Source organism: Lichenostomus cassidix, chromosome 24, assembly GCF_008360975.1.
Source record: "Lichenostomus cassidix isolate B80296 chromosome 24, HeHo_3.0, whole genome shotgun sequence".
NCBI classification, from domain to species: Eukaryota; Metazoa; Chordata; class Aves; order Passeriformes; family Meliphagidae; genus Lichenostomus; species Lichenostomus cassidix.
Window position 1 is genome coordinate 5601854 of NC_139504.1, and position 16448 is coordinate 5618301.

The 16448-nt window shown below is 49.4% G+C and overlaps 2 protein-coding genes across 2 annotated transcripts; both read left to right on the forward strand.

Moving 5' to 3' along the window:
- Positions 1-142: 142 nt before the first annotated feature.
- Positions 143-11867, forward strand: TTC12 (tetratricopeptide repeat domain 12). Its single transcript, XM_085081668.1, has 21 exons — positions 143-358; positions 1000-1154; positions 1415-1445; positions 1906-1983; positions 2291-2412; positions 2887-2946; positions 3239-3310; positions 3510-3570; positions 3671-3859; positions 4489-4555; positions 5047-5135; positions 5561-5726; positions 6352-6444; positions 6595-6658; positions 7747-7881; positions 8644-8745; positions 9173-9241; positions 9313-9414; positions 9868-9967; positions 10842-11067; positions 11544-11867. Exons 1-21 carry the CDS (start codon positions 295-297, stop codon positions 11617-11619), a joined length of 2121 nt encoding a protein of 706 aa, XP_084937794.1. The 5' UTR covers positions 143-294; the 3' UTR covers positions 11620-11867.
- A 1723-nt stretch (positions 11868-13590) lies between these two features.
- On the forward strand, positions 13591-16237 carry LOC146427566 (uncharacterized). The gene is made up of 3 exons (XM_085081605.1): positions 13591-13672; positions 14504-16092; positions 16232-16237. Exons 1-3 carry the CDS (start codon positions 13591-13593, stop codon positions 16235-16237), a joined length of 1677 nt encoding a protein of 558 aa, XP_084937731.1.
- The last annotated feature ends 211 nt before the right edge of the window (positions 16238-16448 follow it).

Below are 16448 nucleotides of genomic sequence, written 5' to 3' on the forward strand. Positions count from 1 at the left end.
CCGGAGCTGTTTGCCAAGCGGGACAATCCCGGGACAATCCCGCCGTTCCGTGCCGCCAGCCGAGCCCCAGCCCGCCGCTTTCCCGCCAAACCGCGCCTTCATTTGCATGAACCTGTGCGATCTGCATAGCCCCGCCTCTTCATTTGCATAACCCCGCCCACCCGCCGGTGCTGCGTCAGGCGCGTCCCCACGGCAACGGCGGCGCGGGTTCGAGGCCCGGCGGGTCCTACTGTCCCCTGCTGTCCCTTCGTGTCCCCTGCTGTCCCCTCGGTGTCCCCGCGGTGTCCCCCGGCCATGCTGCGCGACGAGGCCACCGAGGCGGATTTCCAGCGCTTCCTGCGCCGCGTGGACGATGTGGGTGAGTGGCCGGAGAGGCCTGGCGGTGACACCGCCCGGGGACAGCGCGGGGACGGAGCGACGGGGGACGGGGGATTGGTGGGAAACTGATGGGGAAAGAGGGGAATTGTCGCTGCTCCGCGCTGCGGGTCTGTTTGTTAGGGTTTGCCTGTGAGTTCGGGTGTGGGGGAGCTTTGTGGGTGCTGGGAGTTCTCTGCTTTTATTTTATTTTATTTTATTTTATTTTATTTTATTTTATTTTATTGTATTGTATTGTATTGTATTGTATTGTATTTTATTTTGGATGCTGAGAGCTCCCTGTTTTTATAGGGAATGCTGAGAGCTGCTTTCTCTTGTATATTTCAAAAAGGTTGGCAGAAGCTGCAGCTGGCCTCTCAAAGTGATGGGAAACTGACTTTGTAAATGTTTGTGTTTATTTGAAGTGTTCCAGGTTGGATGGGGCTGGGAGCATCCCGGTTTAGGGAAGGTGTTCCTGCCTGTGGGGCTGGCTGGGTTTGAAGGTTTTTTCCATTCCCTGGTTTTATGGTTTTATGGTAAAACCATGCTGGCCAGCAGTGCATTCAAAGCTGAGCTCCTGCTCCTTCCACACTTGAATTCCTGTGTGTATATATATAATTTTTTCCTTTTTCTGTGTCTTTTTAGCCGATTTGCTGCAAGGCCTGAACTCCCCAGACCCGGCTGTCAAGGAAAAAGCTCTTGCTGAGACAGAGAAAAGGCTGCAGGAGCAAGAAGGCAGCAGGGAGGAGGAGGAGGAGGAGAGCAGAACCACAGTGAACAGAACAGTCATCAACACTTCTGTAAGGCTTTTCCCTCTGAAACCAAAGCTGGGCACACCTCAGCTCTTGCCTCATCAAAGCCACAAGCTTTCCAGGAACGTCAGAATTTATCCAATCCTCCCCACCCTTGGTGTAAATGTCAAACTGATGCTCCTGCTGGGTGTCACTCTGGATATTTCTGATGCACCCAGCTATCCCTGGGGCTTTGTGCCACCCAGCCCAGTGTGCCTCTGCTGCTGGGCTTTTCCCAAAATCTCTGTGCTGTGTTTGTGTTTTCCCAGGGCACGGCGAGGGCACAGGCAGTGGATGCAGGTAGGACAGAGTTCCTCTCAGTCTGGCACAGCTTTCAAATCAGTTTTAGCAGGGCTGGGATCTACTCCACCCCTGATTCCACAACCCAAGCTGACTTTTCCTGGGGCTTGAACCAAAATTCAGGCAGATCTAGGAGCACACTGGTTGTATTTTTCACTGGTAGGGAGCCTTTGTTCCATTCTGGCTCCTCATCTAAACACTTCTTGTTCCGAATTTTGAAGCAAACGTGTTTGTTTGCCCCTGGAGAGGAGCTGCAGCAAGGCAGGTGTGCAGATCTTCATCATCATTAGCTGTGACAGCTTGTCAGCCACGTTCCACTTCCATCACTGAAATGTCCCCTTTGTGGTTTTTTTATTAAAAAATGACTCAGAAACACCTTAGGATTTTTTTTCTCTATTTTAATCAATTTTGCTACTTTTTTTTCCTTCCCTAAAATGCCACCAACCCTCCTGGCTGGAAGATGGCTTCCTGGCAGCTTTGGAAAAGGATGCAAAAGAAAGAGCCCAGAGAAGGAAGAGGAATGAGCAGCTGGCAGATGGTAATTGCTGAAAAAAGTGACCTGGCAGGGGCTGGGGGAGCCACTGTTGGTTGGAACAGGGTTAGGGATTTGGTTTTCTCCATGTTTTCCTTGCTGTGATGCTGGTTTGGGGTGGAGGGAGTGATTTTGGGTATCTCAGGGCTGGGCTGGGCAGAGAGAAACGCTCAGTTTTCCCTCTGGAGGAGCAATGTGGGCTTTGAGAACCTGCAGGTGATGTCTGGGCTGGAACTGGGGTCAGCAGGGCAGCAGAGCCTCTGTTTGCCCATCACCATTTGGGGGAATAAAAGGGGAATTGTTCTCTCTGCAGCCCTGAAGGAGAAGGGGAACGAAGCCTTCAGGAGGGGAGAGTTTGCCTTGGCCATCCAGAGCTACTCAGAAGGGCTGCAGAAGCTGAGGGACAAGCAGGATCTCTACACCAACAGGGCTCAGGTCAGTGCAGGAGCTGATGGTGGGCTTGCTGTGCCAGGGGAAAACCCAAACCCACAGCTCTGTGCCTAAAAGTGGTGATTATTCCATCCTGAGCTCCCATCTCCTCCCTCTGGGATGAGGTGAGTCAGTGGGCAAAAATCATTCCAGTTCAGTTTTATTTAACTACACTATTTATTAATTCTTCCTAGGGATCACTGCTGTAACTGCAGAATGAAATATTAGCTTTGCATTCTGTGTTTGCCTTGCAGAATCTGTGTGTGTGTGTGTGGAATTCTATTCAATTTATTCCAAATTAGAAAATCCAAGGGGATGGCAGACAAGAACCAGCTGGGAATTATCTTACAACATGAATGGCTGGGCAAAATCAGCAGAGTGATTTTATTCTTTTTAATTAGCCAGTGTTTGTACAACAGCGAGCACAAGTTGAAAGGTTCTAATTCTCCTGCCTGGGGCTTTTTTTGGGGTTTATTTCAGGCTTACCTGAAGCTTCACGAGTATGAGAAAGCCATCAGTGACTGTGAGTGGGCGTTAAAGGTAATTCCAGAATTGCCAAGAGGAAAAGATCAGCATTATTTACAGAAATCCACATTTTAGACACAAAAATTAACTGGGAAAAAAAACCACCTTTTGGAAACCCCAAGCCTGTGTTCATTGAAGGGAGTAATAATTCAGCATAAAAACTTCAGACACCTCCAATAAATGGTATAAATACCCTCTGCTCTGGGCAGCTCTAATTATTAATCAGAAGGCTGGAAAAAAATGTTAAAAGGCTAAAAATTTCTGAACTCATAACTCACAATAATTTCCTTTTTTTTTTTTAATTCAGTGCAATAAAAACTGCCTTAAAGCCTATTTCCTCATGGGCAAAGCTCACCTGGCACTGCAGCACTTCAGTGAGGTAAGTTGAGGCTGAATTTTGAATTTGAGGGCTGAAAATAACTGACTTTTTTGGGGAGTTTTGGCATCTGTGTGTCTATAAATTTCACTTTGCACATTTTTTAAGGATTGTGGCCCCAAAAACTTTTGGAATTCCTGAAATAACTGATCTCATCTTCTTATTTCTATCTGAAATTGAGAGCTCTTTTCTCTCCCCCAAGTCCAGGCAGTGCTATGAGAAGATGCTGCAAATTGATCCCCAAAAGGAAAACCTCTTTAAAAGTAAGAAATTGCTATTTTTTCCCTTTTTTTTTCCCTGCTGGAGATGGAGCTCAACAGAAACCATTTCCCTGCCACGTTTGGTTTCATTCTCCATCCCCAGATTGTGTCAGTGAGGCAAACCTGGAGGAGAGGAGGGTGAAGGATGAGGAGAGAGCAGCGAGGGAAGTCCAGGCTGGGAATATTTCTGCTTTATCCATCCAGGAATTCCTGCAGAGGATCAACACCCCTGGCCAGGATCTCCTCTTCTACACTGGGGGCATCAGGCTCTTGGCAGGAGCTGTGAGCAACTGTGAGGATTTGATAGAAAAATTGTTCATTTTGGGAGTTGTCAGCCAGGCAGAGGAGTGCAAGAGAGCAGTTTTTAAAAAGGAAAATTCTTAATGTAATCATTTGCAATAGTAATAATTTGTAATAATTTTAATGCAATAATTTAGATTTTAAAACTTGTGTTTTAAAACATAGATCTGGCAATGTTTGGTATTTTTTATTTTTTAGAATTTTTTAGAATTAGACTGTATTTTTAGAATTAGTATTTTTAGAATTTTTAGAATTTTTTAGGACTTGTAGGTATTTTTTTAGAATTAGACTGATGGTGTAGCCGAGCTGTTGAGACTTCGTAGCCATTTGGGTCTCACTTGTTTATAAATATTTGTAATTCCCTGTTAAAGCCCACTGAGTTACAAAGCCAATGTTGTGGTTCAGCCTCCCTGAACAGCCTTTCCCTCGAAGCCAATTGTCCTTCCCAGCACCAGCCATGAATCCAAACCACTTCCAGCTTCTCCTACTCCCTCCATTCTTGAATTTCCCCCCATTCCCAGTGCTGTTTTCGTGACCTTTTCTTTTAGCACTGCCCAGGAAGAGCAGGAGCCTTGTTGCTGTGGATCACCCACCTGAGCTGTTGATCTCTGCCTTTTCCAGGCACTGAGCAAACCTTATTTCGGACAAACAATGGTTTCAGTCTGCTCAGCATCCAGCCTGTCAGGGGGTAAGAGCTCTGCAGGGGAAACTTTCCAGCAGGAGGAAATGGGAATATTGTTTTCAAGAAACAGAATCAGCCCCTTGAAACGCTGGAAGTGATCAGAGGGGGATGGAATTCAGCCAGGTTGGGGTGGCTGAATGGAGGGGTTTGTACCTGCCTGACACAAACAGGGCTCTGAGAATTCATGGATTGCTGGTTTGTCTCCTCTCCCTGGGCAGTTAGCCTATCTCTGCTGCTGAGAGCAGCTTGGGAGAAAAAATCTGAATAGAAAGAACATCTCTTGGCTGCTCTGGCTACCCTCCTGGTGCTGTGATTGGCCAGCAGGGGATATTTGGGTGTTTGTAACCTGGAAAGAGCATCCCTAACCTGCAGCACTGAGACCTTTTGGGGTCACCCACAGTTTGGGTGGTGGCTGCAAACAGCCCTGAGGGATGAAGCACTTAGAAAATTAGGTATTAGATATTTCCCACCGATTTGTTCTGAATTTTCTCCCTCAGGGCCTTCTGTGCCGAGAGGAAAAGCCCTGCTGAGGTGGAGCTGTGTGTTTGCCTTCTCCTCCTGTGGCAAGCTGCCTGTGCTGGGAATGGTAAAGCCCTGGAATCCCCAATTAGCCCTGTTAATGAGTAATTAACGTGGCATTGCTGGGCATGGCCTCCCCTTTCCCAGAGCACCTGCATCCACCCAGAGCTGCCTGGAACCAGGTTCTGCAGCACCCTGGAGGTGTTGGGTGCAGCAGGAATTTTGGAATTCCCACTCTGTTCCTGTGGGTATTTCAAATCCCCCAAGGGTGGGAAGGGAATCCCCTGTGATTATTGCTGCTTTTCAGGTATTGCCACTTGTGTAATTGTCTTTCTGAAGCAGTTACACTGCAACAAGCAGAGTTTTGCACAAGAGCCATCAGGGGAAGCTGAATTGCCTTGGCATTGACAATCAACAGTCCTTGGGCACTGTTAATAATCAAAAAAAAGAACAATATCTGTGACACTGCTGTGGGATTTTCTCTTTCTCCAGAAGAGAACCAGCGTCTGCTGCTGAGCCAGCCTGCAGTGAGTGCCCAGCTGCCCGAGCTGCTCTGCTCTGGCTCATCCCAGATCCAGAGGGAGACCTTGGCTCTGATTGCTCTCTGCTCAGGGAGCCCCAGCGGGAGGAGGCTGCTGGTCAGGCAGGACCTGAGCAGGTGACAAACCCCAGGAGATGATGTCCTGGTCAGGCAGGACCTGAGCAGGTGACAAAGCCCAGGAGGTGTCCTGGCAGGCTGAGCTCAGTGCTCAGAGGACACAGGGACACTGAGCCTTCTGTCCTTTGGGACTGAAATTCCATGTGTTGGGGTAGAGCTGGAGGAATTCTGATGTCTGGAAAGGAGAAGGAGGTGCTGCTGTAATTTCAACATGTGGCACTCAGAGCTCACCCTGAGCCTTTAAAACCCCCTGGTTTCCAGCTCTCCTCATTTAATAATTGGTATTTGTGGTTCTTTAATGTTGCCATGACTCACTGAGTGGGGAAAGAAGCACCATCCCATGGTTTTTATCCCATTATCCTGCTGCTTCCACCCAGAGTGAACCAGAGAAATGTCCATTTCTTGGTTTGAATTTATTATTCGTCCAATAATGGGTGAAGAGAAGGGATTGTTCAATTTTCCTGGGAAGGTTAAAGAAACGAGCCTCATCTCAGAGGGTGCTAAAAAAGCAGATTTAACTGTGGCTTGAGATACCAACAGCCTGAAAAAAATGGAATTTTGATCTTTAATAACTAAGCCAAAGCTGACAGCAATTTTTGGTTGGTTTCTTTGATTTGAACCACAGGTGGCTGCAGATTCTGCTGGCATTTGTCAGGAGCACTGATGGAAGGGCTGACAGTGCCATGAACATCCTGTCTGACTTAACTGGGGAGAAAAGGTAATTCCAATTCCTCATTCTTCTCTATCAAGCCATGCTTTGAGGTGAGCCAGGGCCAGGCTGTTGGCCACCTCACTGAGCTTTATATTGCTCTTCTGTTGCCTTTAGCTGTGAATTTTGCATCAAACTTGTTTTTTTATCCCCCAACAGGTTCCAAACCCAGTGTCGAGCTCTGTTTTCCACTGATGTTCTACCTTTATTCGCCCAATTGCTGGTAGGAAAGATCTGGTTTTATATTTCCAGTTTATTTTTGTGTCCTGTGTCTGCTCTACAGGTGGAAGAAATTGAGTTTTGTCAGGAAATTTTTTTTTTTTCCTCCAATATTTTGTCCTACACGTCCCTAGTTGAATATCCAGTAAAAACTCTGGCCTTGGCTGTAGATTCTCACTGATAATTTCCACTTCAGGTTGGTGTCAGGCCCTTCTTGAGGTGACTTTAATCCCCTAGCTCTGCCTTGGATGGTGACTTTTCCCTTCTGCTCTGAGGGATCAGGGTGAGGAGTTGGCATTGGCTCCCAAAATAAAGGATTTTGGGGGTTCAGATCTCTCTCCTGGGCATCCTTTATTCAAACAGCACATTTAAAATGTGTTGGAACAGAAACCTTTCCTCAGGAAGAGGGAGGGTTGGTTCTGCTGCAGAGTGGCAGAGCTGGGGAGGAAAATATTCCCATTTCTCCAAATGAGCAATTGTATAGTTGGGGAAAACATAATTCAGGTGCATCAACACTTGACTCTTAGTGCTGCCACTTGTGTGGCAATTAATTTCAATTAATGAATTATATAAATGATGCTTATGATGAGAAATTAGATCAAGTGAGATGGAATTGGCATTATAGATCTCATAGAAAATCTAGTTTTCATTCCTTCCAGGGATTTCCTAAAGCACAAGTAATATGTGTTTTACAGTTTGACAGTTCACAATGTTCTTACAGTCTTTTCTCCTTCAGTACTGATGTGATTTATAATCAATTTTATAGCAAGGCAATCATTCCATACCTTTCACACTGTTTGCTGCCCTTTCCTTCTGAGCATTCCCTGCTGGAATTCCAGCTGCAGCAGCTGAGTGACTGTAGGAAATGTTCACAGCCAGGAATTAGGGAACACTACATCCATCCCTTTTCCCCAGAGCTCCTAGAGCAGCAGATCCATGGTGAAAACGAGGGAAATGCTCAACCTCCCTGTGAAAACGAGGGAAATGGGGCAGCTGGGATTTCCCAGAGGGCTGCTGGAATCCCATTTCCCATAGCCAGAGGTGTGACACCCATCTTTGGTGCTGATTGTCCCTCTGTGTCTGTGTTTGCAGGGCAGTGCCAGGCGGGTGAACCAGGCAGCCCTGGCACGGGCTGTGGGCACCATGGGCAGCCTGTGTGCAGATGTGGGGCTGAGGGCACAGCTGGCTGACAGCTGGCAGGGCTGGCAGGCCTGCCTGGAGCTGCTGGTAAGGAACCTGGGGTTGTCCCCAAGCCTTGTGTCACCGAAACTGTGGGAAAAACAAAATCCCTCCAACAACATTTTAATGTTGGAGAGTCAAGGCATTGCTTTGTTATCTGCCAGGATGTTGTTCTGGCCAGGATGTACCACAGAAATCATCTCATCCACACACAGCCCGGCTGGGCAGGGAGCATCATTCCATCACACATGGATTTTACTAGATTTTTCAGATATTTTATACAGTTAAAATACATAGAAAAGCATTGGGTCAGTGTTCATTGGTCCAGAGCTGAGCAAACCCCCAGTATTCAGTTTCCCATTGGACCTGAATCTCCTCACCTCTGATGTGAATTAGATTTTTCATTCTCCAATTTTTCTATCAGTCCATTCTGGTCCAAATATCTTCACCCCTGCTGGAGGCAGATGTTTGTAGATAGCCACTGCTGTCTGCTGATGTTCTGCTGAGAGCTCCTTATCTTGGGGTTACTTTATGGTTATCTTTTACCTTTATCATTTAGGTTACTTTATATTTTACCTTTATCTTTGGGTTCCTCCAGTCTGAAATGCTGAGTCCACCAGACCTCACCTGGTAGAACAATGCCCTGGAGAGAAACCTAAAATTCCTTTTCCTGGGTAAAGACAAACAGAACCCTTTGACTAAAGTTATACAAAATTTTGAAGCTGATATATTTTCCAAGCCTTCTCCAGAGGGCTGAGGAGGAGCCTTTGGTGGCCCTGGCAGTGATTTGGTGCCCTGCTGTCCCCACAGGAGCAGAGCCCTGCTGACAGCAGCCCTGAGCACCAGCAGTGTGTGTTTGCAGTGCTGGGGCTGATGATGAACCTGCTGCTGGAGTCCAACAGCACCATCCAGGTATGCAACACCTGGACATAAATCAATTTTTAAAAAATTAGGGTGTTTTGGGTTATTTTTAAGGGTAGTTCACAGTTTAAGTAAGCTGAGAAGTGAAAAGAATGACAAAACTTTCTCCTCCAACACTACCTTCAATATACACACAGTTAGGGGGAAATTGAAAATGTTAAGTACATAATTTGTCTTTCCATAGAGGTGTAAATGTTCTGTTTGGGATCACTCTCCAGCTGTGCCATGCTCTGAGATGCTGGGCACATTCCAAAGTTCTCCAACACTCAGGATTCCCTCCAGAAGGAAGAACTCCATCAGTTCCCCTGGGCTGGTGCAGGGCTGCTAACTCCTGCTGTCCCCTGAGCTCCATGGGATTGTTTTGTCTCTGAACCCATTTCTGCTCCAGCTGGATCCCAGTTTTTCCTGTGTTTTCCAGGACTTTGCTGTGCCCATCAGTGGCAGCTGCCTGGCTCTGCTCAGCCATCGGGAGGGAAGGATTGTCACAGTAAGTCACCAGCAAAAGCTGGCTTTGGCTTCCCTGAGCACCTCAGAGCAAACCTCTTCTCCCTCATGCAGAGAGCCATTGGAGTGCTGAGCCGAGTGCTGCCAGCTTCTCCCTCTGCAGTGGAGGAAGTGGTGAAAGGAGGAGTGGTGAAGAAAATGCTCAAATTCCTGAAGGTAAATCAAACTTTCTTTATTTTTGCCTTCATTTTCCCTTGGGCTAATCGAATTCCCCCTGTGTTTGTCCTCCTTTCCCTGGAGGATGTGTCTGCATCCATGTCCATTGGAACTGCTCCTAGGGTTAATTCCAGGCCTTTTAAAAATAACTTTTGAACTCTAATTTTAATTTTTGCTGTATGTCTGATGTGGGTTTTGCAGACCCAGTTAGTGTAGAAAAGGTTTGTGGCCCTTGACTCTTGTCAAGGGGAGTTGATGGTTTGAGGAGAGTTGGGCTGCTGGCAGGAAATAGCTGGGTTGGTGTGGTTTTCAGCCCTGAGATCCATGGCCTGGCAAGGGTTTAATTTGATATTTGGGCGTGAGGAGTACCTGACTCTCCCTATAGTACCCAAACTGTTCTGGGGTAAAGTGGGGCTGAGCTGTGTTTGTTCCCATCTGCTTTAATCCCATCAGGCTGGAGGGAAACTCACAGCCAGCTATGCCATAAAGACCCTTTCCATCTGCACCAAGGGCAGCAGGCAAGCCCAGGAGGAGCTGCTGAAGTGGGATAAAAGTGAGTGAAACCTCTTTTTGCCAGGGATTGGGGTTGTTCATGGTGTTCTCCATGGGGATGTTGGGCTGTTTTAAAGCCCAGTGGAGCTTTGAGAGCAGAGAGTGTTTGGGGTGTTTCTGATCTCTGCTCTGCGCCTGCTTGCATTGCTTTCAACCCCAATTAATGCTGATGGAACTACAACAGAGAACACTCAGGTTTGATTTCAATGGCTGAGCCTGTCAGCTGTGCTGTCAGTGCCTGCAGTTCAGCCTGACCCCCGAGGATTTCCACTCATGAAAAAACTCCCAGAGCATCCCAGCTTGCTCTCCCTGTCAGCTGCAGACTGAGCTTCCATTCCCTCCAATGAGCAGCAACACTTCACTCTCACTCTCTCCACCAAAACTCTGAGTATTAACCCGAAAGAAGTCACTAGTTCTTATTTTTGTCAGCATTTTGTGCTGAAGGAAGCTTCACAGATGAAAAAGCTGTGGCTGTGTTTTATTTACACACTGTTTAGTGATCTCTAAACGCTTCAGAATTCTGAGATGCTGCTGCTTGCAGGTGCCAAAATATTCTGCTGTACTTAGGGGCAGCTTGCAGGTGAGCTTTGGTAGCTCAGGATGTGCAGAAAGCTTTCTTGGTGTTCCTTTTGCCAGCTGTGCTTTCCCCAGCAGCATTCCTGCTTTAGGGCATTTCACGTGGCACTTTCAGCTCCAGCTGCTTGGTGGGGAAAAGCATTTGGGCAAGTGGAGCTGAGGAGCCTCCTGGATGCTGAAATTGCTATGAAATTGTGATGAAATTGCTATGAAATGGGGGGTTTTGTAGGCAAACAGCCCCAGATTCCCTCCAGGGCTTACCTGGAGCAGCTCTGACGGTGATTGCTCTGTCCTGCCAGGGTTCCAGGTGCTGCTGAGGCTGCTGGAGTCAGGGGATGAGCTGATGGTGGGCAATGCAGCTTTCTGCCTCAGCCAGTGCCTGCAGCTGCCCAGGGCAGCCTCTGCCCTGCTGGGCTCCAACGTGGTGCTGCTGCTGCTCCGGCAGGCTGGGGGTGATGCCCAGAGAACCTCAGTGCAGGAGAACTCTGCCATCGCCCTGGGCAGGCTCTGCGTGGCTGAGCCAAGGTAGGGACAGAAAAAATCCCTTTTTTCTCTCCTTTTATTTGTTATTAGGCATTAATCCCTGAATAACCAACCAGGGTGAGTCTTCCCTCTTGTGATCCTATCCCTGTATGGCTCCTGGGGTGTTCATTCTGTCTCCACATCTCTCAGGGAGTTCATTTACCTGTGCTGGAAAAACAGAAGTGATGTTGAAAGTCTGCAGATGCCAAATGAGCAGCCCAGAGTATCAGCCCTGAGATTTGTACAGCAGCAGAAATAGAAAAGGGGAACACCTTTCTTTGCTCACTTTTGTTAATCTGAAATGCCACCTATTTGAGGAGCATTATTTATGTGCCTTTCTGAGGGCAGTGATAATCTAGAAACTCTGTGTCTCCTGCTGTTTTAAAGGGAATTTATTGAATTAAACACCCCTGAAAGTTTGGGCAGAGCAGGGAAAGCTTAGAACTTGAATTTTCAGTCACCATCTGTTGTCTTTCCAGGCACATTCAGCAGCTGAGGAAGCTCAATGGTTTGGCCATCCTGAAGTCCTCCATGAAATATGTGCACAGCAGCTGAATCCTCCAGAAACCCTCCACAAGTGCCCTTCCTCTCCCTTGCTGTGGAGTTTTCTTTAATAAAGAATTTAATTCTTTAATTCCAAGCACATCCATTTTCAGTGGCTTTGGTCCCCCACAGGAGCCAATAAACTATAGCAGGAGGGAGAAGTTAATTTATTATCTCAGCTACCAACTCAACCAACACCTTGTATTTCTGGCCATTTATTGAATTATGTCATTTATTAAAGCAAAGAGATGATGCAGCTTTTGGTTTGGTTTGGTTTGGAACACAGGAAACAGGAGGATTTATTACATTTCTATCAAGAATAAGCTAAGGCCAGTCATGTTTGGGTTTCAACTTTTTGGACTTTTTTGACTTTAAAATGGCACTTCAGCTCCCTGGGTGACACCTGGGGGTGTCAGCTCTGTGGGAATCTTTGTCCCCTCAGAACAGGGTGACACATCATCCATCCATCACCTCCCTTTCAAAGGAGCAGCTGAATCATCTTCCCACTGGAGGAGAAGGAGTTCTCTCACACTTGGGATGAGTTTTTCCCCCTTCTCAGTGCAAATGGATAATCTCCATTTAACAATTTGGGGTTTTTTATTATCCCACATCGAGTTCCACCCTGTGCAGACAAACAAACCCTGCCTGGAGAGTTCTGCTCTACAAATGCCAGGAATTTTCCTTCTCGTGGAGTGGGAGAAGCTGGAATGACTGACCTTGGCTCCCTTGGAGGTGAGTGGCAATGGCATCTGCCAGCCCTCCGTGCTGTCCCTGCTGTCCCTGCCCTGTCCCAGGGCTGCAGAATGGCTCATTGTTGTCCCCCTCAGGAGCCAGCGCCTCTCCCTGGCTGTCCCTGCTGCTCCCAGCTGTCATTATGGGTCTTATCTGCCTTTTGCTCAGGTTTTTCACTGGCCTCAGCCAGCCAGAATGTTCTCTGCTGTCCCCCCAGCCTGGCTGCAGCTTTGGCTCAGTGTTTGTGCTCCTGGCACGGAGAGATTCCTGGTGGGTGCTGCCTGCTGCCCTCAGGGGAATATTTACAGCGATTTTGGGGGCTTTAGGCAAAAAAAAAAAAAGAAGAGTGGCTGGGATTTTGCCCAAGAAGCTTCTGGGCTCTTCTGGGGCTGCTAGGAAGGTTTGAGTTCTGTGTTTGTTTCCCTGAGGTTTTCATTCCCCCCTGGGATCCACACTGATCCCTGGGGATGTTTTGATTGGCACAAACTGGCAAAACTTCTGGCCTTCTTTGGGTAAATCAGAATTATGGAATCGTTCAGTTAAAAAGGATCTACAGCCTCACCCAGCCCAGCTGCCTGAGCACTCCAGGGCTGAACAGAAGTCAGAGTGTGTTGTTTTGTTCAGGGCACTGTGCAAAATCTCCTTCCCAGGAAGCCTTGCCAGGGTTTTACCCCCTTCTTGGTTAAAAAAACACCTCCAAATACCCAGGCTGAGCCTCCCTGCTGCAGCTCAGCCATTCCCACCTGTCCTGCCCCTGATCCCAGGAAGAAGAGCTCAGCACCTCCTTTTCCCTCTCTTCCACATCTCCGTGTCCTCCTTGGGCTGCTGCAGGGTGCCAGGAGGTCTCTGATCCTCCTTTTCTCCAACGTGGACAATCCCAGAGCCCTGAGCCTCACAGGTGATGTTTTCAGCTTCATTTCCCTCCTCTGGATTCACCCAAACCCATCCACATCCCCACCCAGCCCTCCAGGGAGTGCTTCAGCTCTTCCCCCAGGGCTGCACAAGCACCTTCTCACGTTCACAGTCCCATTTGCCACCTCTTGGCCAGAAATCCCACCTGAACACGCTTTGCTTTTTTGTTCCAAACCGATTGATTCCAATTGGTGCAGGTTTTTTTTTTCCTGCCACAGGTTATTGGTTGGTGTCTGGCCTAAGCTGCTATAAAGGAACCCAACCCTCTGCCCTCCAGAGCCAGCAGCAAATGCCCAGAGGCTCCTCAGGGAGCTCCTTCCAGGTGGGATATTTACTGGGATGGCTCAGGAGCTGCTCCACGAGATGCAGGAAAAATTCCTCATCGTTATCCTGCTTGCAGCTGGGCTGGTGGATGTATCTGGTGAGTGATGGGTTTTGTTCTAACCTGGGAAATTGCTGCTTTTGTGCCTCTTTTGCTCTGTTCTGTGTTGTGCCATCCCTGAAAGGCACATGGATTAACTGGGCTGGTGTCCTCAGGAAAGACAAGCTTGGGAAATGGCAAAGAGTTTTCCACCTAATTAATAATTTCATTTTTGTGAAGCTGCTGAACCTGTGCTTTGCCTTTGTTAAAAACCACAATTTAAATGCATAACTCTTAAGCTTTTAGATTTGTGTCTTTCCTGGCAGGTGCCTAAGGAAAAACGCTTAGTTTTTACATTTTTGTCCATGGTTTGGAAAGTCTAATGGGGAATGTCAGCCTTGTGATGTGAAGACAGAAAAAGTACTATGTGTGGAGAAAAGAACAACCTTTTAAACCAAGGGTTTGCCTTTTCCAATGACAAAGTGGCTGCTCTGGTGTTGAGAAGCTGCTCTGTTCTGCCTGCTCTGTGTCCAAACAAACCTGCCTGGATGGATCAGGAAATTCCCAATGGGATACTGGTGGAGGGGAAGTGGTGAAGGAGAGCTCATTCAGGGTGATTTAATCTTGCTTTGCTGCGGAAGAGCTGCCACCTTCTGCAGGGCACATCAAGGGTTCCTCTCGGGCTGTTTTAGGCTTTGGGTCCTTCGTGTGATGCTGAATGTGAGCAGCAGAGGAGGAGGTTTATATGGGATGGGAATGGGAATAGAAATGGGAATGGGAATGTAAATGGGAATGGGAATGGCAGTGCCTGCTCAGCTGAGCTGCCTGAGGTGCTGCTGGAGCTGGAAATGCTCATCCCAACTGACCCAAGGTCTGCTCTGTGTCCCCCAGGTGCCTCCAGGAGTGACAGCAGTGCCATGTGGGGTCTGAGCTCTGGGTCAGCCCAGCCCCGAGCCCAGAGCAGCCCTGGGGCTCACTGGGACCATCTGCAGAGCCCAGGAGCTGATCCCAGCCACGGATCAGCCTCTGAGCTCATCTCCCAGCTGAGCAGAGCTGCAAACAGAACTGCTCTGCTGCCCAGCAGCCTGGGGGGCTCTGAGCTACTGCTCCCAGAGCCTCTAAAACCCCTGGAAAAGCTCTGGAGTGGCTCCACACCGGGATCACAGCCCCAGCCTGGCAGGGCACTGCAAATCAAAGCAGAAAGTACCCCCGGCGTTGGTTTGAGTCCTCCCAGCCCTGGGCTGCCCCAGCCCTTGTCCCCTGGAGGGACACAGCAGCACTCTGCCCAGCTCTCAGCTCTCTCTTCCCCTCCTGCCATCACACCAGCTCCTCCAACATCTCTGCTGAGTCCAACGCTCCATTTGCATCCTCCAGGGAAAGAACCAGCAGCGTCTCCATCTCCCAGCAGAGCTGGGGTTTCTCCTGGAGGAGCAGGGCAGGGCTGGTCACCCTCGGGGATGATTCCCACTGGGAAAAGGCTCAAGGACACAAAGCCAGCAGCCCAGCCTGACCCCAGAGCAGGAGTGACAGCTGCCCACCTGAGGAGGACTCAGAGCTCAGATGCTGAAGTGACAACTCCAGGAGACCTCGGCTCAGTCTATTCCAGAACCACACCAGCCAGGGCTGCTCCCTTCTCCCCTGCTCTGTCTCTGCAGCAGGAAACCACAGGCAGCAAAGGCAGCAATTCCACCTCAGCTGGAACAAACGGCTCTGCACACCCAGCCCAGCTGCCTGCTCCTCACACACTCCCACCAGGCAGCAGGAATTCTTCCTCATCCCTGATGGAAGCTCCAGCTCCTGAGGAATTCCATCCAGCTCCATCCCAAGCTGGAATCAGCACAACTGCTGGCCAACAGGCTCTCTCTTTGCACAAAGCTCTCAGCTGCACCAAAGCTGCTCCCCCAGAGACCAGCAGGAGCTCCCAGGAAATGGCAGCTCTGGCTCTGCAAAGAGGAGATGTTCCTTGGGCAGTGACAGGGACACCTGGAAAATCTCCCTCCCCTGAGAGCCCACAGCCTTCTCCCAGCTCATCCTCATCAAGCCAGGTGTGGATTTCCACTTTAAAACCTTCAACTACTCAAGAGCTCAAGGAATCAACATCTCCACGCTCTGCAGCAATGCCCACCTTTGGCAACGCAGATCTCCAGCCCTGGGATTCTGTCCAGGCAGAGCTTCAGCCCCCTGCTGCCTCTGCTCGTGCTGGGATGGAGCCCATGGGGCTCCCCAGCCCTGCTGGGAGAGAACTGCTCACCCCAAATCCCTCATCCTCACCTCCTGCCTCTGCAGTGCAGCTCCAAGGAGCTCCTGTGCCTCAGGGAGCCATGGCTGGGATGCTGCAGGGGAGCTCAGGGCAAAGCTCCAGGAGAAGGAGCAAACCTGCTTCTGCAGCTGTGACCCCAGCAGTGACAGCCAGGCCAGCCCCCAGAACTGCTACTCCAGCAGTGACAGCCAGCCCAGCCCCCAAAACTGCCACTCCAGCTGTGACCCCAGCAGTGACAGCCAGGCCAGCCCCCAAAACTGCTTCTCTAGCAGTGACCCCAGCAGTGACAGCCAGGCCAGCCCCCAAAACTGCCACTCCACCAGTGACAGCCAGGCCAGCCCCCAAAACTGGCCCTCCAGAAGTGACCCCAGCAGCCCCCAGCCCCTCTGGAGCACACAGCCACAGGGACCAGGCAGTTCCCCTTCCCAGCCCTGTCCCCTCCCTGCTGGCAGCTCCTGCTCCAGCCCTGCTGCCATCCCCAGCCTGGGGAAGCCATCCCAGCTCCCCCACAGCTCCTCCTGGCCCAGGGGTGCCCAGGGAGGTGCCAGCAGCCCTGGGACACCAGCTCAGGCTGTC

What these genes read in the sequence shown, in the direction of transcription:
- TTC12 (XM_085081668.1), top strand. Translation starts at nt 295, where the DNA reads ATGCTGCGCGACGAGGCCACCGAGGCGGATTTCCAGCGCTTCCTGCGC. An exon ending in GTCAGGCAGGACCTGAGCAG is followed by an intron (nt 5,727 to 6,351) that starts GTGACAAACCCC and finishes TTTGAACCACAG; the next exon opens with GTGGCTGCAGATTCTGCTGG. An exon ending in GACTTAACTGGGGAGAAAAG is followed by an intron (nt 6,445 to 6,594) that starts GTAATTCCAATT and finishes ATCCCCCAACAG; the next exon opens with GTTCCAAACCCAGTGTCGAG.
- LOC146427566 (XM_085081605.1), top strand. Translation starts at nt 13,591, where the DNA reads ATGGCTCAGGAGCTGCTCCACGAGATGCAGGAAAAATTCCTCATCGTT. An exon ending in TGGGCTGGTGGATGTATCTG is followed by an intron (nt 13,673 to 14,503) that starts GTGAGTGATGGG and finishes TGTGTCCCCCAG; the next exon opens with GTGCCTCCAGGAGTGACAGC.